Source organism: Thalassophryne amazonica, chromosome 21, assembly GCF_902500255.1.
Source record: "Thalassophryne amazonica chromosome 21, fThaAma1.1, whole genome shotgun sequence".
Taxonomy (NCBI): Eukaryota; Metazoa; Chordata; class Actinopteri; order Batrachoidiformes; family Batrachoididae; genus Thalassophryne; species Thalassophryne amazonica.
The window spans coordinates 8825273-8852433 of record NC_047123.1 but is presented as its reverse complement, the minus strand read 5'-3'; the positions used below and the strand labels follow the sequence as shown (position 1 = coordinate 8852433).

Sequence of the window (27161 nt, the reverse complement as noted above, 5' to 3'; positions counted from 1 at the left end):
TTAATTTACAATTTTCCTCTTTCCGCACAACCCTCTCTCTCTCTCTCTCTCTCTCTCTCTCTCTCTCTCTCTCTCTCTCTCTCTCTTTCTCTGCAGTGACTGACTTTTCCCCACTGTGCACTCCCAGTCTGCTCTTTCTTCCTTCACCATGTTCTCAGTACGGCTGTGTCTGACCTCTTCTTTTCCATGCTTTTCCTCCCGTTTGTTTCCATCTGTCCGTGTTGTGAACCTGTAGGATGAAGAGCAGCGACAGGCAGTAAGTTTCCCCCCCAATGCTGGTATCATTATCCAGCCAGTGACATACAGCGTTGTCTTAAAATAAGTTTCTGAGTAATGAGGATATATTTTGGACCAGTCATAGCTTGAATTTTTGGACATGATGACATTGGTTAAAAAAAAGAAGAAAAAATGTTAGTTTAGAGGTTTGTGTCGGTTAGAACTGACAGTGACAAATCCCCTGTCTTAGGCGCAGGCGGCTGGCTCGTCCCATGCCTCTCCTTCTCGACCGAGCCCATCAAACGCTCGCTCTGTGAGTGCTGGTCCTCCACAGGGACACATGTACTCTGCTCAGGACTCACTTGCCGGGGTGGGCGGCGATGTACAAGAGGCCTTTGCCCAAGGTAAGATGGAGGAGCTTTGAGGTGAATCCACAACCCCAAAAAGGGTTTGATTGGAGCAAATCACTGGAATATTGGTCTTTGATGAAGACCTGTTAGGTTCAGCACTCGACTTTAGCTAAAATAATAAAGAACTGTCCTTAATTCAGGTTCACGTGGGGGTGATATTCCTGGGTGGGACAGATTTGCGACCTTGTTTACAATTTTTACGGTGCAAAATAAAACAAAACAACCAGAAAGCTAAAAACACGATTAGAAAAAATCGGACATGAAACATACTCCATAAATATCTAAACAGCATCAGAAAAAACACACCGACTGGAAGCTTACCAGCTAACGACCGGACCATCTGTTAGTAAGTTCTTCATGGAGGTGAAGAAAGCCAATGGGTCTGATTACGAGCCCAACGGGTCTGATTACGAGCCCAGTGCTGTCAGCAGCTTTCATATTCGTGTGATACCTTAAGTTTGCGTGTTTAGATATATAATAGCCATATAATAAATGAATTATTAACCTCTTTTACTTGGTTAATAATCCTTTATTATTATTATTATTATTATTATTATTATTACTATTGTTATTATTATGCATTTTGAATTTTGTTTATTTATTGCATGTAAATGTTTTTAATTAATTAGTTACTACAGGTGGCATCTGAGCATTAGTCATGTCTGAAAACAAAAAATTGAGGGTATTTTTAAGATGCTCAAAGGAATTTGTTTAAACTGTCAAACAAAGATTATCAAATGTTTGAAACAGCACAAGCCAACAAATTATACCACAAGTATGTACTGTTAGCTGAGTGGGCCGCTACTGGATCTTTTTCCTTTCTTTTTTTTTTTTTTTTTTTTTGCAAATATAAAATAAACCATTAGCACTCAGCTCAGTGCGATGTTTTTTATGGCAAACTGAATTTAATGTAGAGTAAATTCAGTATTCCCTGCTGTTAAAGCTGTACAGCCTTTGAAATTTCACAAACCTGACAAAATTTAGGTTCTGCTGAAATCCAAGCAGTATAATGTCGGTTTATTTTTTGAAACATATTGCAAAATTACAGCTCATTTCAATAAAGAGAACATATTTATTTGGGGAGAATTTCGTAACAAATGTTCTCTCTTCTTTTTAATGCTACCTGCAGGAGGAGGCACGCGTGTGCATGTATGGCGTGTTGTAGTTACTGGAAATTACCTTTGACCATGCATGATGTGCATTCCCTGGGCGTGCACGCTAACATCTGTAAGATGTCTTGTAAATCCCTTCAGAGGTGTTAATCTGGTATCAAAAACAGCATTGTTATATTTAAAAGTGTTTATTTGTTGTTAACCTTTACAAAATATATGAGAAATGTATTAGAGTTTTTTACAGAAATAAGCTGTTTTAGAGGGTTTGACAGTGACATTGACAGTGTCATTTTATGAATCCCCTTTTAAATAGGGGATTCATAAATCCTACCTTTAATTGATGCTGACAGGAGGTTGTAATGTGGCGTCACCTCCAGTAATATAAAATAATAAATCCAATCCACTTTATTTATATAGCACATTTAACAACAAAAACGTTCCAAAGTGCTGCACATACAGTAGAGTCATGATAGATAAAACTCCAATAGTCAAAAAATAAATTAAAAATAAGAAAATTAACAATAACTAAAATGTGCAAGATAAATAAATAAATACATACAGCATACAAAAGATAAAACCAATAAAATGTACCAAAATAAAAACAAAACCAATAAAACAGAGGACCACACAACTCACGCAGTGTTAAAAACCAGAGAATAAAAGTGGGTCTTCAGACGAGACTTAAAACACTCCACTGTGGGGGCTGTTCGGACATGGAGGGGCAGAGCGTTCCAAAGTCTGGAGTCAGCCACAGAGAAAGCCCTGTCCCCCCTGGTTTTTAAGTCTCGTCTTGGGTACCACAAGCTGGAAATGGCCCTCAGACCTCAGAGCACGTGCCGGAGAGTAAATTTGTAGGAGGTCAGTGATGTATTGAGGGGCCATTCCATTCAAATAAACCGATTAACACCGTGTGAAATCAGTGCCAAAAGCATTATTCCACACAACATTGTGGTTTGCCAGTAAGCCATAGTCATATTACTGCAGGTGCACTGAAATGATTGACATCCAAATGAATTAATACGTGGCATAGTACTGGTGCAATACTGGTGCAGAAACAGTGAAACAAGTGCAAAATACTTTACTTTTATTTAATTGAGCCAACATTATTTTATGTTTTTTTAAATGATTAACCAAATTAAAGCCATTTTTTTGCTCAAATTATGTGATGTAATTAACCTTAAAGTGATCATTTCCGTCAGATGGTTTACATCATTTTGAGGAGAAAAAACCCACAAAGTTCTTGTTAGGATCAACATGTTGAGATCAGTAAAATGTTGTTTTTATAGATATTGGTTTTTTTTCTCTTGTGTTTTAAGGCTCGAGGAGGAACCTGAGGAATGACCTTCTGGTTGCAGCTGACTCCATCACAAACACTGTGTCATCATTGGTCAAAGAGCTCCATTCTGGTACACACAGACACACAAACACACCAAACAGACTCCTTCAGTATCATACACATTTTTATGTCTTTGTAGTTACAGTGACTTCTCATGAGTTGAAATAAAGTTTTTGATAGCCAGCTTAGTTGGGAATGTAAATAAAATAGAAAAAAAAAAATCAGTTTTCCAAACCTGTGTTTTGGTTTGGAACACGTACTGACATGTTTTTTTTTGTTGTTGTTGTTGCTCTTCCTGCTGAGTAGATGATGGTCACGAAGAAGAAGAGAGATTACTGAATGGGAAGGACAGAGGTAAAAATCTCAATAATTCTTTCTATAAGCGTCTCACGTGATCTTTGATAAGTAATTTAAATTTTAAATGTTGTTGTATCAAGTTGTCTTTATTAGCCCCTCAGGAGCAATTTGTTGTGCAGCCAGCAGTAGAACACATTCATACATACATAAACATAACATGATCTTAAATATGGCATGAAAACTCATCAAACAGTAAACGTAATAACACAATAATAAGAAAACCTAGTTTAAAAAAAACACTCATGTGATAGTGTTTAAAAATCTAGTAACAGTGGGAATAAAAGAGTTCTTATACCTATTGGTCTTACATCTATTGGACATAAATCTACGACCAGAGGGGAGCATTGTGAACTCAGGGTACAGGGGGTGACTGGGATTGTCCAAGATCGACTTTGCCTTCTTAATAGATCTGTTTTTATATATAGATGGCAGGTCGTTTAATGAAATCTTGTTGCACTTATTTACAATACAATGCAGACTGTTTTTGTTTTTCAAAGTTAAAAACCCATACCAGCAGATAAAAAAAGGTAAGAACAGATTCAATAAAACATCTTCATAAATGTGCTGTCCACATTAAAATGCCTGAGTTTACGGTAAAAATGCATGCGTTGGTGAGCTTTCTTACATACCTGGTCAAGCTGATGCTCAAAGGTTAATCTACTGTCAATAAAGGTTCCAAGGTATTTATATTTCTGTACAACTTCCACAGCCAGTCCATTAATAAGTACAGGAGAAATGTCATCCTGCTTTTTCCTAAAATCAATGATCATCTCTTTAGTTTTGTTCATGTTGATATCTAAAAAGGACGATTTACACCAGCTGATAAAATCTGACACCACAGGGCCATGATCTTGATCATCAAATCAAATCAAATCAATTTTATTTATATAGCACCAAATCACAACAAACAGTTGCCCCAAGGCGCTTCATCTGAATCATCTGAATTTAGACAATAATAAATAACAAAGACAAGATATTTAATGTTCAAACTGATAAACTTTATTGTTTTTGTGCAAATCATCTGAATTTAAAAGAGACACAATGACAGAATCATCAGCAAATTTAAAAATATGTCATCCTTGATGTTGACTTTGACACACGTTAGTATATAGAACAAATAAAAGAGGTGAAAGGACACAACCCTGTGGTGAACCAGTGGAAGAAATAAGAGCATCAGATAAAACGTCATTGACTCAAACCCGTTGAGATCTGTTATTTAAAAAATCCATAAGCCAAAATAAAATTCCTGGGTCAATGTTGTGCTCATTTTTAACCTCTCTGCTAGAATGTGTGTCTGTATGCAGTTAAAAGCAGAAGAAAAATCAATGAATAAAAGACGTACAAAGGTTTTAGCCCCCTCTAAATATGCAATTACTGTATTCAGTAAAGTGCATAGTGCATCATCAGTTCCCCTACCTGACCTGCATGCAAATTGAAGCGAATCCAAATCATCTTTGACAAAGTCTAAAAGAGCATTTTTCACAATTTATTCAAATGTCTTCATCACTAAGGAGGTAAGTGCAACAGGCCTGTAACTGTTAAGCTGCTTAGGTGCACTGATTTTTGGCACAGGAACAGTTAAGGAGTCTTTCCATAAACTGGGGACCTTGTGGAGATAAAGAGAACATTCAGAGATGAAAGAGAAGATCTCTGCCAGCTGATCAGCACAGTTCCTAAGAATACGGCCACCAATGCCATCGGGGCCTGGACTTTTCCTCTCCTTTGTGGTCCTGAAAAACCTCTGAACCACATCCTTAGTGACATGGATGGAGTTCTGTCCAGGAGCTGCAACCTTGAAGAGGGACTGTTCTTTACTAAAATCACGAATGTTAAAACAATTATAAAAACCATTCAGTTCATTGGATAGTTTATAGTCGGACTTATTCCCAAAGGAGATTGGGGCTCTCCTGGACAGCATTTCCCATCATTGCCTTTACCCCATCCCAGGCTGGGCAGGAATTATTATTGCAGAGAAATGACTCCACTTTCTCTTTATAGTTACGTTTAGCAAGTTTAAGTTCCCTCTTAACTTGTTTGTGTATCCCTCTGTACCTAGTGGTGTCAACTTGGTTATAACAGATATTGCGCTGATTAATTATATTTTTAAAAGATTTGGACACCCAGGGTTTATTATTAGGATAGATGGAGATATATTTACAGGGGATAACCAAGTCCTCACAAACGTTATGTATGCAGTGACTGTCTCTGTGAGATCATCTAGATTGCTGCATACGCCTTTAAATAAATCCCAATTTGTGCAACTAAAACAGTCCTGCAGACTGAGAATTGCCTCCTCCAACCAAACCGGAACCAAACGCACCAGTTTGTGTTTCCTCAGGACCGGTTTATAGGACGAAAGTAAATACACAACATTGTGATCTGACAAGCGGAGCGGGGCTGGAGAGACGGATCTGTCGCCTCCCCTCACTATAGCCTGGGTAGCTGTCTCAGCATTATCCCTTGGGTGAATGTAAACAACTGTTACAAATAACTGTGGGAATTCCCGAGGTAAATAAAAGGGTCGAAGAGACACCGCGTGGAGTTCAGTGTCGGGTGTACACAGTGTCTCCCTAACAGTCACCGTGTTACACCAGTTTTTATTGACATTAAGACAAACTCCTCCCCCTAGCGATTTGCTTGTCACAGAGGAGTCTGTATCCAGGTGGAAAGGCTGGTTGTATTGTTTTCAATGTAATGGCAGTAAAGACATTCTGTTCTATTCTGTTTTTATCCTCTGTCAGTCAAATCTGCTTGAATCCTCTTGCTGGTTCTTATTTTGATGCTGTCGCTGAATATTATTTCACTTTTTCACTCGGTGAAAGTCGCTCTGGATTAACAGACACTCAGAAGTGTCAACCGAGACCATCAATGTGGTTTCACTAACAGTCGTTGCTCACGATTCTCTGTTTGTGAATCACTGGAAAACCCCGTTTTCACTTTAACTGATCTGCGGTTTGAAACCTTGTCCCTACTTAGGTCAACCCCCAGTGGGTCTGTGAGAGTCTCAGTGATGAACTGTGCTATTATGTCATTGTGGTCATTGTGACAAGATTATCAAGATGTTCAATTTTTTTTCAATTTTTCAATTTATTTTCATTTATATAGCGCCAAATCACAACAGAGTTGCCTCAAAGCGCTTCACACTGGTAAGGTCTAACCTTACCAACACTGAAAAAAGTGAAACAGTGCACTTCATTCAAAGTACTTATTTACATTGGTCTAATGGAAAATTGTGGTTTCCAGTTTAAATCTGCTGGAATCACTTTACAAAATCAATCAATCAATCAATTTTTTTATATAGCGCCAAATCACAACAAACAGTTGCCCCAAGGCGCTTTATATTGTAAGGCAAGGCCATACAATAATTATGTAAAACCCCAACGGTCAAAACGACCCCCTGTGAGCAAGCACTTGGCTACAGTGGGAAGGAAAAACTCCCTTTTAACAGGAAGAAACCTCCAGCAGAACCAGGCTCAGGGAGGGGCAGTCTTCTGCTGGGACTGGTTGGGGCTGAGGGAGAGAACCAGGAAAAAGACATGCTGTGGAGGGGAGCAGAGATCGATCACTAATGATTAAATGCAGAGTGGTGCATACAGAGCAAAAAGAGAAAGAAATAGTGCATCATGGGAACCCCCCAGCAGTCTACGTCTATAGCAGCATAACTAAGGGATGGTTCAGGGTCACCTGATCCAGCCCTAACTATAAGCTTTAGCAAAAAGGAAAGTTTTAAGCCTAATCTTAAAAGTAGAGAGGGTGTCTGTCTCCCTGATCTGAATTGGGAGCTGGTTCCACAGGAGAGGAGCCTGAAAGCTGAAGGCTCTGCCTCCCATTCTACTCTTACAAACCCTAGGAACTACAAGTAAGCCTGCAGTCTGAGAGCGAAGCGCTCTATTGGGGTGATATGGTACTACGAGGTCCCTAAGATAAGATGGGACCTGATTATTCAAAACCTTATAAGTAAGAAGAAGAATTTTAAATTCTATTCTAGAATTAACAGGAAGCCAATGAAGAGAGGCCAATATGGGTGAGATATGCTCTCTCCTTCTAGTCCCCATCAGTACTCTAGCTGCAGCATTTTGAATTAACTGAAGGCTTTTTAGGGAACTTTTAGGACAACCTGATAATAATGAATTACAATAGTCCAGCCTAGAGGAAATAAATGCATGAATTAGTTTTTCAGCATCACTCTGAGACAAGACCTTTCTGATTTTAGAGATATTGCGTAAATGCAAAAAAGCAGTCCTACATATTTGTTTAATATGCGCTTTGAATGACATATCCTGATCAAAAATGACTCCAAGATTTCTCACAGTATTACTAGAGGTCAGGGTAATGCCATCCAGAGTAAGGATCTGGTTAGACACCATGTTTCTAAGATTTGTGGGGCCAAGTATAATAACTTCAGTTTTATCTGAGTTTAAAAGCAGGAAATTAGAGGTCATCCATGTCTTTATGTCTGTAAGACAATCCTGCAGTTTAGCTAATTGGTGTGTGTCCTCTGGCTTCATGGATAGATAAAGCTGGGTATCATCTGCGTAACAATGAAAATTTAAGCAATACCGTCTAATAATACTGCCTAAGGGAAGCATGTATAAAGTGAATAAAATTGGTCCTAGCACAGAACCTTGTGGAACTCCATAATTAACTTTAGTCTGTGAAGAAGATTCCCCATTTACATGAACAAATTGTAATCTATTAGACAAATATGATTCAAACCACCGCAGCGCAGTGCCTTTAATACCTATGGCATGCTCTAATCTCTGTAATAAAATTTTATGGTCAACAGTATCAAAAGCAGCACTGAGGTCTAACAGAACAAGCACAGAGATGAGTCCACTGTCCGAGGCCATAAGAAGATCATTTGTAACCTTCACTAATGCTGTTTCTGTACTATGATGAATTCTAAAACCTGACTGAAACTCTTCAAATAGACCATTCCTCTGCAGATGATCAGTTAGCTGTTTTACAACTACCCTTTCAAGAATTTTTGAGAGAAAAGGAAGGTTGGAGATTGGCCTATAATTAGCTAAGATAGCTGGGTCAAGTGATGGCTTTTTAAGTAATGGTTTAATTACTGCCACCTTAAAAGCCTGTGGTACATAGCCAACTAACAAAGATAGATTGATCATATTTAAGATCGAAGCATTAAATAATGGTAGGGCTTCCTTGAGCAGCCTGGTAGGAATGGGGTCTAATAAACATGTTGATGGTTTGTGTGAAGTAACTAATGAAAATAACTCAGACAGAACAATCGGAGAGAAAGAGTCTAACCAAATACCGGCATCACTGAAAGCAGCCAAAGATAACGATACGTCTTTGGGATGGTTATGAGTAATTTTTTCTCTAATAGTTAAAATTTTGTTAGCAAAGAAAGTCATGAAGTCATTACTAGTTAAAGTTAATGGAATACTCAGCTCAATAGAGCTCTGACTCTTTGTCAGCCTGGCTACAGTGCTGAAAAGAAACCTGGGGTTGTTCTTATTTTCTTCAATTAGTGATGAGTAGAAAGATGTCCTAGCTTTACGGAGGGCTTTTTTTATAGAGCAACAGACTCTTTTTCCAGGCTAAGTGAAGATCTTCTAAATTAGTGAGACGCCATTTCCTCTCCAACTTACGGGTTATCTGCTTTAAGCTACGAGTTTGCGAGTTATACCACGGAGTCAGACACCTCTGATTTAAAGCTCTCTTTTTCAGAGGAGCTACAGCATCCAAAGTTGTCTTCAATGAGGATGTAAAACTATTGACGAGATACTCTATCTCCCTTACAGAGTTTAGGTAACTACTCTGCACTGTGTTGGTATATGGCATTAGAGAACATAAAGAAGGAATCATATCCTTAAACCTAGTTACAGCGCTTTCTGAAAGACTTGTGTAATGAAACTTATTCCCTACTGCTGGGTAGTCCATCAGAGTAAATGTAAATGTTATTAAGAAATGATCAGACAGAAGGGAGTTTTCAGGGAATACTGTTAAGTCTTCTATTTCCATACCATAAGTCAGAACAAGATCTAAGATATGATTAAAGTGGTGGGTGGACTCATTTACTTTTTGAGCAAAGCCAATAGAGTCTAATAATAGATTAAATGCAGTGTTGAGGCTGTCATTCTCAGCATCTGTGTGGATGTTAAAATCGCCCACTATAATTATCTTATCTGAGCTAAGCACTAAGTCAGACAAAAGGTCTGAAAATTCACAGAGAAACTCACAGTAACGACCAGGAGGACGATAGATAATAACAAATAAAACTGGTTTTTGGGACTTCCAATTTGGATGGACAAGACTAAGAGACAAGCTTTCAAATGAATTAAAGCTCTGTCTGGGTTTTTGATTAATTAATAAGCTGGAATGGAAGATTGCTGCTAATCCTCCGCCCCGGCCCGTGCTACGAGCATTCTGACAGTTAGTGTGACTCGGGGGTGTTGACTCATTTAAACTAACATATTCATCCTGCTGTAACCAGGTTTCTGTTAGGCAGAATAAATCAATATGTTGATCAATTATTATATCATTTACCAACAGGGACTTAGAAGAGAGAGACCTAATGTTTAATAGACCACATTTAACTGTTTTAGTCTGTGGTGCAGTTGAAGGTGCTATATTATTTTTTCTTTTTGAATTTTTATGCTTAAATAGATTTTTGCTGGTTATTGGTAGTCTGGGAGCAGGCACCGTCTCTACGGGGATGGGGTAATGAGGGGATGGCAGGGGGAGAGAAGCTGCAGAGAGGTGTGTAAGACTACAACTCTGCTTCCTGGTCCCAACCCTGGATAGTCACGGTTTGGAGGATTTAAGAAAATTGGCCAGATTTCTAGAAATGAGAGCTGCTCCATCCAAAGTGGGATGGATGCCGTCTCTCCTAACAAGACCAGGTTTTCCCCAGAAGCTTTGCCAATTATCTATGAAGCCCACCTCATTTTTTGGACACCACTCAGACAGCCAGCAATTCAAGGAGAACATGCGGCTAAACATGTCACTCCCGGTCCGATTGGGGAGGGGCCCAGAGAAAACAACAGAGTCCGACATTGTTTTTGCAAAGTTACACACTGATTTAATGTTAATTTTAGTGACCTCCGATTGGCGTAAGCGGGTGTCATTACTGCCGACGTGAATTACAATCTTACCAAATTTACGCTTAGCCTTAGCCAGCAGTTTCAAATTTCCTTCAGTGTCGCCTGCTCTGGCCCCCGGAAGACAATTGACTATGGTTGCTGGTGTCGCTAACTTCACATTTCTCAAAACAGAGTCGCCAATAACCAGAGTTTGATCCTCGGCGGGTGTGTCGTCGAGTGGGGAAAAACGGTTAGAGATGTGAACGGGTTGGCGGTGTACACGGGGCTTCTGTTTAGGGCTACGCTTCCTCCTCACAGTCACCCAGTCAGCCTGCTTTCCCGGCTGCTCGGGATCTGCTAGGGGGGAACTAACGGCGGCTAAGCTACCTTGGTCCGCACCGACTACAGGGGCCTGGCTAGCTGTAGAATTTTCCACGGTGCGGAGCCGAGTCTCCAATTCGCCCAGCCTGGCCTCCAAAGCTACGAATAAGCTACACTTATTACAAGTACCGTTACTGTTAAAGGAGGCCGAGGAATAACTAAACATTTCACACCCAGAGCAGAAAAGTGCGGGAGAGACAGGAGAAGCCGCCATGCTAAATCGGCTAAGAGCTAGTAGCTACGCTAAGCTAGCGGATTCCTAAAAACACGCAAAGTGAATAATGTGTAAATAATTTAGAGGTGATTCAGCAGAAGGAGTGCTTTAGTTAAGGCACGTAAAGATTACACTGGGAAACAAATCGTAATCTAGATAACTAGATCAATCTAACTGTGCAGATTAAACAGCTAACAGATACAGAAAAACACCGCTGTGCTCCGGAACAGGAAGTGATACAATACCGCAGTGAGAGCCAACCACCAGTAGAGGCAAGCCAAAATCATAAATATACATTGTGAGAAACTAAAAAAATTAGCTGTAACAAATTACATCAATTTTTTTAAGTTGATCCAAAGTAGCATTTTTTTCAGTGAACCCCCAGAGCAACAGTGGTAAGGAAAAACTCCGTCTGAGGAAGAAACCTCAAGCAGACCAGACTCAAAGGGGTGACCCTCCGCTTGGGCCATGCTACAAACATAAATTACAGAAACAATTCACAGAACAATTCAAACAGTGATCTCATGTAAAGTCTTGTGTTTTTTTTTTTTTGTTTTTTTTTTGCGTTCCCTCGCAATAACCTAATATCATATTAAAGTTCATGCCTATCAGCGCGCACAGTGAGTGGAATCAGGTGGGGGGGAAACTGAACGTATATGCGCGCACACACACACACACACACAGCAGACAACAACAGGATTTACGACAGATGGAGTAACTTGCTACACCTTGCACAGCTGTATGACTCCGTATGAAATATAGTTTATTTATACAAAGGTAAGTAGCAGCACCTGTTATGTTTATGTTTTCTTTTTACCGTCCTCTCATGAATCATGTTGCAGTCTGCTGTGTGCGTGCGCGCATATACGTTCAGTCTCCCCCCACCTGATTTCACTCACTGTGCGCACTGATTGGCATGAAATCTTTTTTTTTTTAAAGAAAAAAAAGCTTCCGATGTGTGGTTTTTGAACGTACAATGTGAGCAGTCAGATCGCATCAGAGCATCGGGCCGTACAGTGTGAGAACATGAATCGTGCGCTCTGAACTTTTAACCCCTGCGGTTTTGTCGCACAGTTTGAGCTGGAGCCACGTACAACGATTGAAAATATCGTACAGTGTATGCCCAGCCTTAAGTGACACTACTGGTGTGCAAGTGCAACAGTGGCCAGCAGGTGGTGCTGTGCAGAAGAAGTTAAGTAAACTGCCTAAAGGCGCGACAGATGCTAGAGCCCATGGGTTAGCCTCGTGGTTAGAGGGCCTGCCTCCCATCTTTGGGTCTGTAGGTTCAAACTCAGCGTGGGACGAAACAACACAGGTTACATTGGTGCTGTGTAGGTTACACAAGGATTCAAAGGATTCAAAAGAATTTTATTGTCATATGCATAAAGGAACATGTTCCCTGCACAATAAAATGTGTTTACTGCATTTTACCCATCCTAATTGCCAGTTAGGAGCAGAAGTCGCCTTTAGGCGCCCGGGGACCAGCTCCAGATGTATGTCCTGCCTTAGGACAACAGCAGGGCTGAGCAAACCATGACCGGCCTCATGACGACAGACGACACACACAAACAACACACATAAGCCGGCCCGGTACATGAACACATATAAAAAGCACACACAAGGTAAGACTTGGGAAAGAACCTCGTGGATTTCCACGAGGTTAATGTTACACACATCATCAAACCAACTGTGATCTTCAGACACCATGACCATCTGGGAGTACACTGTCCAGATAATCTCATCTGCACTGCACAAAGCTTATTAGCAGCCATCTCATGAGCCTTCAGAAATAATTCTGCCTGCACTCTTGTTTTAGGTTCACTGTGCTAAACGTTCATCTGCTTCTTATTAGTTTGAAGCCGATAACTTTAAAACTTGTTCGCTGTAAATGAGGCAACAGGCCCAGATGAAGTTTATTAAAACTGCTCAAGTGTGTTAGTCTCTCGAGATTTCACTAAGCACTCAGTGAATTTCCTTCGTATTTTATATGATGTTTTTACAAAACCCAATACCTACCACATCAACATTTTGATACCTTCTATTTTATCAATTTTATGGACATAAAACTATGACTTTCATCTCTTTGGCTAATTACTTGGTGAACTGTATTCATGTGTAGAACTGTGTTTGGACCTATTGTTGCCTTGATGGGCGTCAAAAAGCAGCACACAGCACAATGTAAGTGTCAGTGCTAATGTAGAATGATGGCTAATGGTGCCTGAGCACTGTTGTTGCACCGCAAAATCAAGGCTGTGCATTCATGCATCATACTAGCCCAAACCTGATTTGAAAACAAAAATTAACAACATATTTACGTATACGCTGTTTTTCTTTTTCCTGGGGCTGACTAGTGTGTAGCACCAAGACAGAGTTAGCTTCAGTGTCCAGGTGCAGTGGGGATGGAATGGGATATGGAGGAGATCAGGTGGTCGGAGGAAGTATTGTAGATTGACGCGCTTAAATGCGTCACCGCAGGGAGCTTTGGTGAATGACTGTTCCTCCTGTAAAAGATCTGTGCACACTTTCACACTGTATGCAGTATGATGTTCTCACCCGAAAACCTCTCACCTCTGAGTCCACCTTCTAAACAGGGAATCACATTCTGAGTGGATTATTTTGCGTTATGGTCAAAACACACCCATGATTTATTAAGTGACACCTTCCCTTTGTGATCTACGTCTCACTTTGCCCTCAGAGTATAAGATGTGTAAATGACAAAGTGGAGATTGACAGGCCCCACATGCACTTAGACTGTGCGCTATAGATTATCAAGATTGGACTAAATTTTGATGTGGGCATTTACTGCCCTCTACTGGTTTTATGAAGACCGTGATATTTAGCAGCCCATACTGGTTGTTTGAGATGACACAAGAATTTTTTTGGAATCAAGGAACTCATTACCTCAGTGGCAAAATGTCAAAATTAATTTGAAGTCCATCAGGTTCCGAGTTAGCTCCTGGAAATCACCGGCATCAACATACTCACTAACTCTGTGCACTCTGTTTCTCTGAGACTCTGGTCTAAACTTTGTTGTCTATTCCTCTATCTTGCAATTGTGAACAGTAATTTACATTTGGTTGTCTCAGTTGCGCTCAGATTGGGCAGTTGGATGTTGGTCTTGCCAGTGGCTGACCAACATCATTGCCACCACCAAATTACCACACAACCACTAACTCCATAATCATTACTATAATGTCAATATATATTTATTTGTTCGCACCAGAGATATCACCAAAGATTAAATTGAGTGTTGATGAATATTACTTTAAGGTGGGTCAGCCACAGAGCACTCAAATGAGTATTTGTTTGGATGTGAAACAGCTGAGATAGACTATGTGCAACTTGAATTGAGGAGGTTAGATGAATGTGAATCAGTACTGTGTCCAGCTTGTTGGCTTGGAGTGGCCCAGTGGCCACGGTATCCCCCAGCAGGACCATCAGTTTTAACAGAAAGCAGAAACAGTTTTTATGATATCAACAAAGTGTCCAGTTTTAATGCCACACACAGAATATAGATGTAAAAAAAAACCTTTGTCTGCCTGGAGTTATGCACACATGCCAGGCAAACCCTGAAAAACATCATTGATGTTTGTTTGTTCAATTGTTCAATGTTTTACTTCAGATATTGTGATTTTCCTCCAAAGCAAATGTTGCCAAACACTAAGTTTCACCATTTCTGTTGTGGTGCTGCATGTCCTGTCCATCTTTTATTGTATTTTGTCTGGATAGAATGGCTATATCAGATATGCATAAAAAATTGAATTAAATGGACTTGAGGTGCTCAGTGAGAGATAGGAATCAGATTTGATGCAGCTTGTTTTAATTTTCAAACTGTGTTGTACTCTACTAACAAATCTTGTCTTTTTAGCAGGTTAAAGAAAATACAGGACAAACAAACAGTAAGTGATGTTTTTGTTTTATGGTCACGATAGAAGCTAACTTTACTATAAAGCACAATAATTACATATTTAAGGGCTCCTTCACACATAACACGAAGTTGGACGAAAGAATAGAAACAAAAAACGTAATGGGGGACTGCAAAACATTCCACCTGCTGTCGGGAGGGACACACAGTCAGTCAGGCATGCACGATACAGCGGCGACGGGTTTGTGCACGCTCGTGTTCGTGCGCACGAACACAGTGCGAGGACGTGTAAAGTCGCGCACACAGCAGTGGAGCAAAAAAATAAAATAATTCCTGTTATAAAGAGCGGATTTAGCCTCACCCTAGACGTACACCAGGAAGTAATGAAATGACGTGGGTTGCTGTTCTCCCTTTTATGTTTTACATGAATTACCTGATGCGCTCGTCTCATGAAGAGTCGGCTCCCGTCTCATGAAGAGTCGGCTCCCGTCTCATGAAGAGCCGGGCTCTCGCGTTGTGAACATATCAGCTGACACTGCGTCATTACAATGTGGGGAAATCCCGCAGATTCACACGCCTCGCTGCGTTGCAGTGCGCTGACACGGCGGTCAGCTGAAGCGATATCTGAGGTGAGGACGCAGCCTGCAGGTTCTCTGCACAGAGAAATCAGAGTGCACAGTTCGGCTGCAGTGTTCTTGTGCTGAGCACAAGAACAAATATAAACTAGAAGAGAAGTCAGAGTGCACAGTCTGTCTGCAGCCAAACTGTGCACTCTGATTTCTCTGTGCAGAGAACCTGCAGGCTGCGTCCTCACCTCCTCTCTGCCACCTGCTGCACGCACTTGATGCAGAAATTCCTGCATCGTCATGACGCAACAGGGAGCAACTGGGAGCAGCCCCAGTGTGAATTTTCACAGACAGCTCAAATGTGGTCAGCTGCTGTCTACTCTCGTGCTGGGAGTGTGAATAGCCACCCCTTTTCTATGTGTCCAGCGAGTGGTGTTGGACGTTCGTGTGTGACACCTGGAATTTGGCTGACACCTGCTGAGAGGGGGGACGAATGTGCACTTGCTGTCTTTCGGCTGCTTGTGCCCGCCAGTGGTTGTGGCGACAGCTGTACAAAGCGTTTGGGGCGGCTCCGATTTTTCAAGAGTGGCATGCAATTCCTCCTTTGTGCGCCAGTTGGCTTCAGTTGTGTTATGTGTGAAGGGGCCCTTAAGTGGGCCATCTTTTAGTGGCACCGGCTTTATGACCACTGTATTGTGTCACGTGACTGGTGCACAAACTATGTGAGTAATTTGTCACACACCTGCTACTTTTAGTTCCTGCAGAGTGGAGTTGCAAAGATACACTACTTCCATGATATAGTACATATCACAAACTGTGTCAAAGATGTAACATTAAACATTTATGCATGTGTGTATTTTTCTAATTTTCTCATTATATATGCATGCACACGCACATCTATCTATCTATCTAGCCAGCTAGCTAGCTAGATAGATAGATAGATAGACTGTCGATCTATCTATTGATCAATTATAGATCGACAGTTCAGCTAATATAGCTGATAGATAGATCGATCGACGATCGATAGATAGATAAATAGATAGATAGATAGATAGATAGATCGACAGTTCAGCTAATCCAGTAGTAGATAATTATCAAAGCCAATGGTTTTGCTAGCGGATTAGCTTTTAAGATCAGCTTTAAAACCATTATTGGGCCAATTATCTTCCGATAAATTTATTTCCGATAACTTTCAGTCCGATCGATCGATCGATAGATAGCTATATCTATGTAGATATATCTATATATAGTACTTACAGTAGTATAGTATAGTATATAGCAAATAATTTACTCTTACAGTAGTTTTGTAAATACTGATTTATTTGAAAATCCAACAAACAAATCTGTAAAAAAAAAAAAAAACTACAGTTTGTAACACAGTATTATCTGTTTACGATTTGCACTTTTTTTAAAAGAATATAAACAATTTAGAATTTATTTAGGGATCATTTCTTCCATGTAGTCATTATGCAATTTTAATATAAGGCAACAGTGCTAACCACTAAGCCACCACAGTATCACAATAACCTTTACAAAATGCAGCATGATTCACCGCAGACTTGACGATATGATTATCACAACATGTGATACATTATTACTGACAGGTCTGAAGGGAGGAATAGGCTGGACGCAAATGCAGGACTCTGACAACAAGCTCTGTAAGACACAGCAGTTTACTGAAACAGTAAACGAGGTTCGGTACACGGAAAGGCAGTCCAACAAGAGTGATACAAACAGAAACATCAGGCAGTAGGCGTGGTCGAGGATACAGGCAGGTAGTCGTAACACACGTGAAGCAGGCAGGACAAGAATACAATACAGAGCTGGAGAGTAGGCACAAGGCGCAACAATCTGGCGAAGAAATGAGGCAAACAAAGGAGCTTGTGTACACCCAGGTGATGAGGTACAGATTGAGAGCAGGTGTGTGTGGAACGCCCCAGAAAGAAGGAGTGGCCAGGGAGAAGGACACACCCACAACCAGAAAACACAGACAGACAACAGAGAAAGCGACAGATAGATCCAGACAGGAAAAACCCCCCAGCAAGAGACAAAACAATATAAGCAAACCAAAGCCAGCACACAGGACCCAAAGCCTGACAGTACCCCCCCCCCCCCCCCCCACCCAAGGGCCGACCCCAGACGGCCCAGGGGCCGCAGGATGAGCCGCATGACAGGCACGAATAAGACCGGGGTCCAACACAAAACGGGAGGGAATCCAGGACCGCTCCTCGGGACCGTAACCCTCCCAGTCCACCAAATACTGGAGACCGCGACCCCGGCGGTGCGAAGCAAGCAACCGGCGAACCGTAAAAACCGGACCCCCGTCCACCCACCGGGCGGGAGGAGGGGGAACGGCCGGAGGGCACAGCGGACTGGACTGATAAGGCTTAACCTGGCTAACATGAAACGTGGGGTGGATGTGCATGGCAGCAGGTAACTGAAGACGAACGGAAACAGGATTGATGACTTTAGTTATGGGGAAGGGAACAACGAACCTGGGCGCTAATTTACGAGGAACCCCACGGAGCGGGAGGTGAACATTCGACAACCACACCTTCTGACCAACAGTATAGGCCGGAGCGTCTGTCCGCCTGCAATCGGCAGCCGCTTTATAAAGAGCCGAAGAACGGATGAGCACCCGCCGAGCCCGTTCCCAGGTCCATTGGCACCGAACGATCAAACTGAGGGCAGACGGAACCGGAGATTGCAGATCAGCGGGGGTAAACAAAGAAGGTTGATGACCGAAAACCACGTGAAAAGGCGAATACCCAGAAGAAACCGACGGTAAACTGTTATGTGCTAATTCAATCCATGACAATTGTAAGGACCAAGTGGACGGATGTTGTGAGCACAGAATACGCAGACCTTTCTCCAATTCCTGATTACACCGTTCTGACTGACCGTTTGCCTGCAGATGGTACCCGGAAGTGAGACTAGAGGTGGCCCCTAGGAGACGGCAGAATTCCCTCCAAAATCCCGAGATGAACTGTGGACCCCGGTCGGAGACTAGGTCCTGTGGAAACCCATGGAGACGAAAAACATGTTGGAGCATTAGTTCTGCTAACTCCTTGGCAGAAGGCAATTTTGGCAAAGGCACAAAATGACACATTTTGGAAAACCTATCAACAACAGTGAGAATTACTGTGTGTCCCCTTGAAGGGGGTAGTCCAGTAACAAAGTCCAGGGAGATATGAGTCCAGGGCTGTCTAGGAATTGACAGAGGCAGTAATGACCCAGAAGGAGGACGAGTGGAGGACTTGTGCATGGCACAAGCCTGACAGGCATTAACAAATTCAGTAACATCCCTACTCATACAAGGCCACCAGAACCGCTGTTGGAGAATAAACATAGTCTTTTTAATACCTGGATGGCAGGAAAAGCGACTGCTATGGCCCCACTCGATAACTGCCCCCCTAAGAGGAACCGGAACAAACAATCGATCGGCAGGACATTCGGTAGGTATGGTTTCATTCTCAAGTGAGGCCTTTATGCGTGATTCAATGTCCCAAGTGATCGCAGAAACAAAGCATGTGGATGGCAAAATATTACCGGGATCTGTTGGAGCATTGGGGTCATCAAACTGTCTGGGCAAGGCGTCAGGTTTACCATTCTTTGACCCGGGCCGGTAAGTGATCACGAAGTTGAATCGGCTGAAAAATATTGCCCAGCGAGCCTGGCGAGTGTTTAGTCGCTTTGCGGAACGTAAATAAGCCAAATTCTTATGATCAGTGTAGACTAAGAATGGTATCTGTGCCCCCTCAAGCCAGTGTCGCCACTCCTCCAAGGCCACCTTGACCGCAAGCAGCCTCATCGCCGATGCAATAAATACATTCTGCGGCAGACAACTTAAGGGAAAGAAAGGCACACGGATGTAATCGTTTGTCTGTGGGACACATCTGAGACAGAATTGCTCCCAGGCCTACATCGGATGCATCAGCCTCAACAACGAACTGCCGTGCGGGGTCAGGAAGGAGTAGCACTGGGGCGGTAGTGAACCGTTGCCTTAGGATCTTAAAGGCCTCGTCACATTCCGGTGTCCACTTGAACACACATAGCGATGACGTTACATTATGAAGTGGCGCAGCGACTGAACTGAAATTTCGGATGAACTTGCGATAGAAATTTGCAAATCCCAAAAACCTCTGAACTTCTTTACGGCAACTGGGCACCGCCAAATCACGTACTGCAGCCACCTTTTCAGGATCCATCTGAATCTTGCCCTCTGAAATAACAAAACCCAGAAAGGATACAGTAGGCTTATGGAATTCACATTTCTCCGCTTTGACATACAATCCGTTCCTTAAAAGGGTTTGTAACACGGTCCGTACATGCCGGGTGTGCGTTTCTAGGTCAGGGGAGAAAATCAGTATATCATCCAGATATACGAACACGAACTTATTCAAGAACTCCCGTAGTACATCGTTAACTAGGTTCTGGAAGACAGCCGGCGCGTTAGTAAGCCGAAATGGCATCACCAAGTACTCGTAGTGACCGGAGGGGGTGTTAAACGCCGTCTTCCATTCGTCCCCCTCTCTAATCCTGACCAAATGATAAGCATTACGGAGATCTAATTTGGTGAATACTTTAGCCCCCTCCAGTGATTCAAAAGCGGACGACATCAACGGTAAGGGATAACGGTTCTTCACAGTTATGTCGTTTAACCCTCGATAATCTATGCAAGGCCGAAGCGTCTTATCCTTTTTCTCCACAAAGAAAAATCCTGCCCCTGCAGGGGACGATGAGGGCTGTATTAATCCTGCGTCCAACGATTCCTGTATGTATGCCTGCATGGCGGTACGTTCAGGGGTGGACAGCGAGTATAATTTCCCTCGGGGCGGACTGGCCCCAGGCAACAAGTCAATGGCGCAATCGTACATACGATGAGGTGGGAGTGATTTAGCGTTAGATTTACTAAACACTGTTGCAAGGTCATGATAACAAGGTGGGACCCCGGCCAGGTCTGTCTGAACGAGCATAGGCATTAGCTTATGGCTGATTAAACATTTTCCGGGGCACGAAGGCCCCCATCCAGTTATCGTACCCTTAGCCCACTCGAAATTGGGACTGTGCCGTTGCAGCCAGGGATGCCCCAGAATGATGGAGTGAGTCATTTTATCCAGCACTAAAAAACTGATTGTTTCCACATGGTTCACATTGATAATTAGTCGGACGGACTGAGTGCGATGAGTGATTCTCCCAAGCTCATGTCCGTCCACCGCCCTGACTGCCAGAGGTCGTGAGATGGAAAACAATTTAAGGTGCAAGGACTTGGCGAGGGAGAGTAATATTAAATTGGCATCAGACCCAGAATCTACGAGGGCATGCACCATTTCTGAATTGTGATCAGATTGCAATTGAGCAGGAATATTGTTTTGCGAATTAGAAGAAAAAACAGAGCTGTGACTCACCCGTACTAAGGCCTGAGGTCTTGCAGAAGCACCCCTGACTGGACAACAAGCATTCAAATGACCTGATTTACCGCAATAGAAACACAGTCCCTCGTCACGTCTCCGCTGTCCTTCCTCCTTCGACAGATGCATGCGGCCGTGCTGCGTCGGCTCGTTAGTCCCAGGCCGTTTGACATTGGAGTGAAGAGCCGTGGTGGGATTCGGGTGCGAGGCGAAGGCGCGCCGGGGCAGATGAGGCGGCTCGCGGTGAGATCGTTCTGCCAAACGTCGGTCGATCCGGATTGCCAGTGCGATCAACTCGTCCAACTCCTCGGGTAATTCGGCGGCGATCATCTTATCACGAATCTCGGCGGACAGTCCCTGGAAGAACACATCCTGAAGTGCAGCTGGATTCCACTCGCTCTTGGTGGCCAGGATGCGGAAGTCCACAGCGTAATCTGCCACTCGGCGAGTGCCCTGCTTGAGCCTCAGTAGGGAGCGCGCCGCCTCGCGTCCCGGCGGTGTGTGCTGGAATATCTTCTCGAGCGCCGCGGTGAAAGCTTGAAGGGAGGAGCAAGATGGCGACTGACGGCTCCACTCTGCAGTAGCCCACGCCGCAGCCCGGCCCGACAAATGGGAGATCAAGTATGCTATCTTCGTCCGATCGGACAGGAACATACAGGGCATCAGTTCAAAATGCAACTCACATTGCGTGATAAAGGGCATGACGTCACCAGTTTCCCCGGAGAATCGTTCAGGGCGGGAAAGATGAGTACAGATGGCTGCTTCCGGTGCAATGGTCGTCATGGCGGCGGGCGGAAGTGGCACCGGGGAGCAGGTGTTGCTTCTTGCTGGGTCCTGGCTGGCCTGAATAGGAAGTTTTGACAGGAGCTGTTCCAACTGGGAGCTCACGGACGTCATGAAAGCATCCTGTCGCTGAGCTAACTCACCAAGACCGGTGCTAAGAGCGGTGAGCTGATCCTCTTGCTGGGCAAGTTGCTTACTGTGGTGATGTACTGCAAGCTGGAAAGTCGTAGAGTCCGCTGCGTCCATTGTTGGCCAGATTGTTCTGACAGGTCTGAAGGGCGGAATAGGCTGGACACAAATGCAGGACTCTGATAACAAGCTCTGTAAGACACAGCAGTTTACTGAAACAGTAAATGAGGTTCGGTACACGGAAAGGCAGTCCAACAAGAGTGATACAAACAGAAACATCAGGCAGTAGGCGTGGTCGAGGATACAGGCAGGTAGTCGTAATACACGTGAAGCAGGCAGGACAAGAATACAATACAGAGCTAGAGAGTAGGCACAAGGCGCAACAATCTGGTGAAGAAATGAGGCAAACAAAGGCGCTTATGTACACCCAGGTGATGAGGTACAGATTGAGAGCAGGTGTGTGTGGAACGTCCCAGAAAGAAGGAGTGGCCAGGGAGAAGGACACACCCACAACCAGAAAACACGACAGACAACAAAGAAAGCGACAGATAGATCCAGACAGGAAAAACCCCCCAGCAAGAGACAAAACAATATAAGCAAACCAAAACCAGCAAACAGGACCCAAAGCCTGACAATTACATTCCTAATACAGAGGCAGCACCTCTGTGTAAACTGGCATCCTGATAAAAATCACAGGGTGTTGTGAATAAAAGTGAACATCTCAGCCACACCTGCTATTGTAATAATTGTTACAATAGTCCATGAGTTTCCCGTGCATTTCTGCCCGTCACAATAACACAGCAGTCTGTTATCACTATTTTAGGAATCATTACAATAACGGTGAAATTGCACAACAGACTTTGTGACGACCACAGTGTAAATAAGCGTTTGACTTTCTTGTCTTGTCCTCTGCATTTTATTTCATGTCATATTCTTTTTTTAGAAACTCTGTTATACAGTTTTATGAATTAAATGCCACAAAAATCAATCAAAAACATTCAGTACTATTGTAATAATTATTCGGTAGCAGGTGAAACTGTGCGGTAAAATGTATCATTTGAGCTCACTATTGTAATAGTTATTTGGAAACTACTTAAGAGTGAAGGAAATCCCGACATTTGTTTTTTTTTTTTTTTTTACAATATTGAATGCGTTAACTGATGTTGTAATAATGATTGTATTTGTGGCTGAAACTGAACTAAACTCCTGAGTAGTTTACAGCTAGACTTTTCTTTTTTAAATCATTTACGCTGTTCTGTGTGATGTGAGCTAAACATGGAAAAATGACATGACATCACTTTATGACTGAGCTGTTAATCTCTCCTCAGGCTCGCCGATGTCCGAAGAAGACCAACCTTGCTCAGATTACACACCCAAATCTTCTAGTGTTTCTTTTTATTTTATTTTATTGTCACCAAATGGGATTAGAGCTCCACTTCCAATAAACCAATCAGGATGCTGGACACCAAATGCCCACTGGGTCCCTACTGATGTATAGCTATGACTGAGTGTGTCTCATCACTGTGGTTTTGTGTTGATGTTTGATTTAATCGTACGCAGCTAAACGAAGAATCGGAAACCTGCTGATTTGTACTGTATGCACGCGCTCTGTGTTTCAAAGGGTGAGAAGGTCAAGCAAGTGAACCGGAAGCTGTAAAGATGGAGGCAGATGTTTTTATAGAATGGGTTAAAGATAAAAATGTGAAGTGGAAGTATATCGGTGCAGAGGAAGAAGACGAGGGTCGAGATTGAAAATGAAAAGATGTAAGTTGCAGCGTTTATGTTTCAGCACTGTGTGCTCAGTATTTATTGTTTGCTTTGACTTTGCTTTATTGTTTATTCCAAATGTGTGTGTATGTGTGTGTGTGTGTGTGTGTGGTCAGGCCCTGCTGAGACTATGAGCTTTAATTGGACTTTTTATTGATGTAACCTGCACAACTCCGCTGACTGAAGCATCACAGATGGGAAAACTGGACAGGTGTCATAAACTTGGATCAGCTTTAGTACCACGGCTCAGGCTCAGTTTGTCCAGGCCCTCTGTGTGTCCCGGTACTGTGGTGTGTGTGTGTGTGTGTGTGTGTGTGTGTGTGTGTGTGTGTGTGTGTGTGTGTGTGTGTGTGTGTGTGTGTGTGTGTGTGTGTGTGTGTGTGTGTGTGTGTGTGTACAGATGAAAATTTGAAACCTTTTGCCTTGGTAAGGCGTTGTAGAAAAGTGGGGGTAGCTCGAAATTGTTATTTAATTTTGCCTTGAAGATTTAATGATAAGATTTTTTTTTAACATAAAACAGTTATGATGATTATTGTAAATGTACCGTTTTGGAAAATGGTTCTAAATTTAGAGATATGACTGAGCTTCAGTGGCTGGCGGTACAGAAGGTAAAAGCCAATCAAAGATTTGTTACAATCAGGAAATTTTAACAGAAACTAATGTTGATAAAAAGAATATTTTCAGTAGTACAGGTAGATTTTTAAGCTGACGATTGATTATTTCTTGCCACAGTGCTCCTTGGGAGTTTTACTTGATGACTTTCATAAATTTTGTATGTATATAACTTCATGTCTGTGCTTCATAAACTGTAAATCAAACTCACAGTCTGTACATTAAAAATGATTAATACTCAACAAGATTTTGATTTTAACCAATACGCTCATACCTCCAAGAGAATCTGAGCTTCCTGTAGCATTTATTGGATTGTAGAACTTTTCTTTGGGTGTTGCTCACAGATTTTGACACTGAGGACTCCCAAACCAGCACCGACTGATATCTGTAGGTAACGTATTCGAAATACCATCAAAATACCTTCTTTAGCTTGTGTCCATCCATGCCGAACTTCAGTATAATGAACTGTAGTTGTTTTGTGTGTTTGTTTTTTCAATCAGCAAATGTGCTTTTTTTTCCCAGCATTTCTTAGCAGTTTGATTTTTGTGCTCATATGAAGTTCTGTTTCTTTTTGACCAGTTTTAAATAGGGATGCACCAGGGCCACTAATGGTCTCTGAGCAGTACTATCACCAGTACTAGTGACAACAGTACAAACAATGTCAGCACACACATGTTCGCACAGCAGTGGCAAAGCTGTGAACGATTCCGGTGAGCGACACAGAGTAAAAATTTGCATAAAACCACTGCTGATACCCAAATGTGTAGATGTCAGTGTGAGAAAAGCGCTTTGTAAAGTTTACGTAAGCGTTATCAGCACCATTTGTCAGGAAGTCATTTTGAAACATTGCAAGTCCAAAACAGATCACATGCGTGACAAACAAGGAAAAGGGTGGACTGATGGGGCAGTTTGTTCGCTTGCATGCCAAGGCTGCTAGTGTTTAGCAGCTGGAGTTTAGAGAGACTGTTAGGGCGCGTCCGAGCCCACTTTTGTAATTACACGAGGCATCACCTAAATGCAAAGTAAGGCCTAGGGAATAAAGAGGTGTATTTAGTCATTTAATCACCGGTGTGTTTTTGGAGTAACATCAGTGTTTCCCCTATAACAGTACTGGTCTGGCAGCCTGCCAGGCCCGTGACAACCCCTACACAAGGGGTGCTTGAATCAGCAGAGCACATTGTTTTCAGCTGGTGGTTTTTCTTTTTTGCATGCCCCTTTTGCGTTTTTCCACTCAATGCACCTCGCAATTTGAGTTTTTTTTTTTTTTTTTTTTTAGTACCACCCGGCGTGAAAAAAATTCTAGAGGAAACACTGCGCCTGAATTAAAGTAATTACGATGTCATCTCTAATTCCCTTTAAGATCTTGTGCTGTGGAACCTGGCGCCTTGTAATTTAGATAGCATCCTCCTCACAAGTAATTTTTTTTTTTTCTGGGGCAAAATTGCGGACAAAGCACCAAAGTGGGTGAACGTGTTATTTACAGGGGCAGCCACCAAAACTCCCTGAGATGAAGCAACAAGTTTTGTATTTTTCCATTACTTTGAATAAATTTCTCATTTTTGTTTTAATTTAGTTTTGTTGTACACTGGTGTACTCGTGTGCATCCCTGTGTGTGCAAGCAGAGGATGTGAACCTGCCTGTGTAAAGTGTGTCTGAATATTGTGCCATATAAACAGCAAAGTAACTCTGCTTTGGCTTGAAAACATCAGAGAGAAAATGTTGGACTGGTGCATCCCTACTTTCAGCATGAAGCGTTTGTTTTTTTTTGGACTGACATAATTACATTTTCATTACACTGAATGATTTTAACTGATTTATGGAATAAAGCAGTGAGCTCAAGAGGGCGCGAGAAATCAGTCATGAGAAGAAGTTGTAAACTGTAAGCACGCCGACTGCAAATGAAACGTGTGACTCTATTTCATCTGCAATAAATATTTAATGTCGACCTCAGTGCCTCCCTGACTGCGGGTCACAGCACAAATTAACACTGAGGGCGCAAACGTCCGGGCGGCCATGTAACAATAGTAATAATTCCTTATTTTGTAATAACCATGTGGAATGCCGTCTGTTACCTCATCGCTGACAGTCTGCTTTCCACAACAGCTACAATAAACACGTCAGATGAGACGTAAAATACATTCTGCTCTGTTGATACGAACTGACAGAGTTGTAAAATTCCTTCGTCTCTCTGCCTGAGTGACAGGTTTAAAACATCACTAACCAGCTGACCTAAAAGATTAAAATCCGAGTATTTTAGGAATGCAGCAGCAATATACAACTGTAGCCTGATGCAAACATGAGAAATGTTCATCTTCCTGTGACACACTGTTGGGGTCCTAACCCAGTTTCCATAAATATCAACATGTGGACTCCTACAAAAAAGTTAAAGGGCCACTCCTGATTTAGTGTCCTCATTTATATGGATGAGCGGTTCTCACTTTTCCCATGAGATTCCCTTAGGTGTGTGTGTGTGTGTGTGTGTGTGTGTACATGCGCGGGGCGGAGTATATAAGTACGTGGGGCTGTAAACAATGAACTGAATGAAGCTCATTGAGGTTGTCGGTGGTTTGCGACCTTGCTGATCATAAATAAGTCGCACACAAACACAACACCCAGCTCGATTATAACCCGCTATTAGACGACTCCGTAGATTATTACCCTCTCAGAGGTCAAACTGAGTTTAACCTTTCTTCTAGAGCTCTAAGTAGCAAAATAAAAACCCACACAGCTCATCAGAGTCCAGTGAAATGTGTTCCTGGCTTTGACTTTCCGACTGAAATGTCACTTGCTGCAGGTGAAGAAAGTAGAAGAAACCCACCAAATAAAATGGGCCAACTTGTTGAACTTTCCTGCAGATTGTTGGGTTATCAGCTAACTCAAATAGTTTTGTGTTTATGTGCCTGTTTTTATGCCACATTTGACCTGTATGAAGCAGAAAAAGGAGATTTCTAGC

At 42.4% G+C, this 27161-nt stretch overlaps 1 protein-coding gene across 1 annotated transcript in view; it reads left to right on the top strand.

Moving 5' to 3' along the window:
* The window catches only part of dtnba (dystrobrevin, beta a), a 90761-nt gene extending 63824 nt beyond the window's left edge, over positions 1 to 26937 (top strand). The window contains 6 exon segments of the mRNA XM_034161958.1: positions 236 to 256; positions 467 to 620; positions 3055 to 3144; positions 3381 to 3428; positions 14947 to 14974; positions 23158 to 26937. Of these exon segments, the coding sequence (XP_034017849.1) occupies positions 236 to 256; positions 467 to 620; positions 3055 to 3144; positions 3381 to 3428; positions 14947 to 14951 (318 nt within the window). The 3' untranslated portion in view covers positions 14952 to 14974; positions 23158 to 26937.
* The last annotated feature ends 224 nt before the right edge of the window (positions 26938 to 27161 follow it).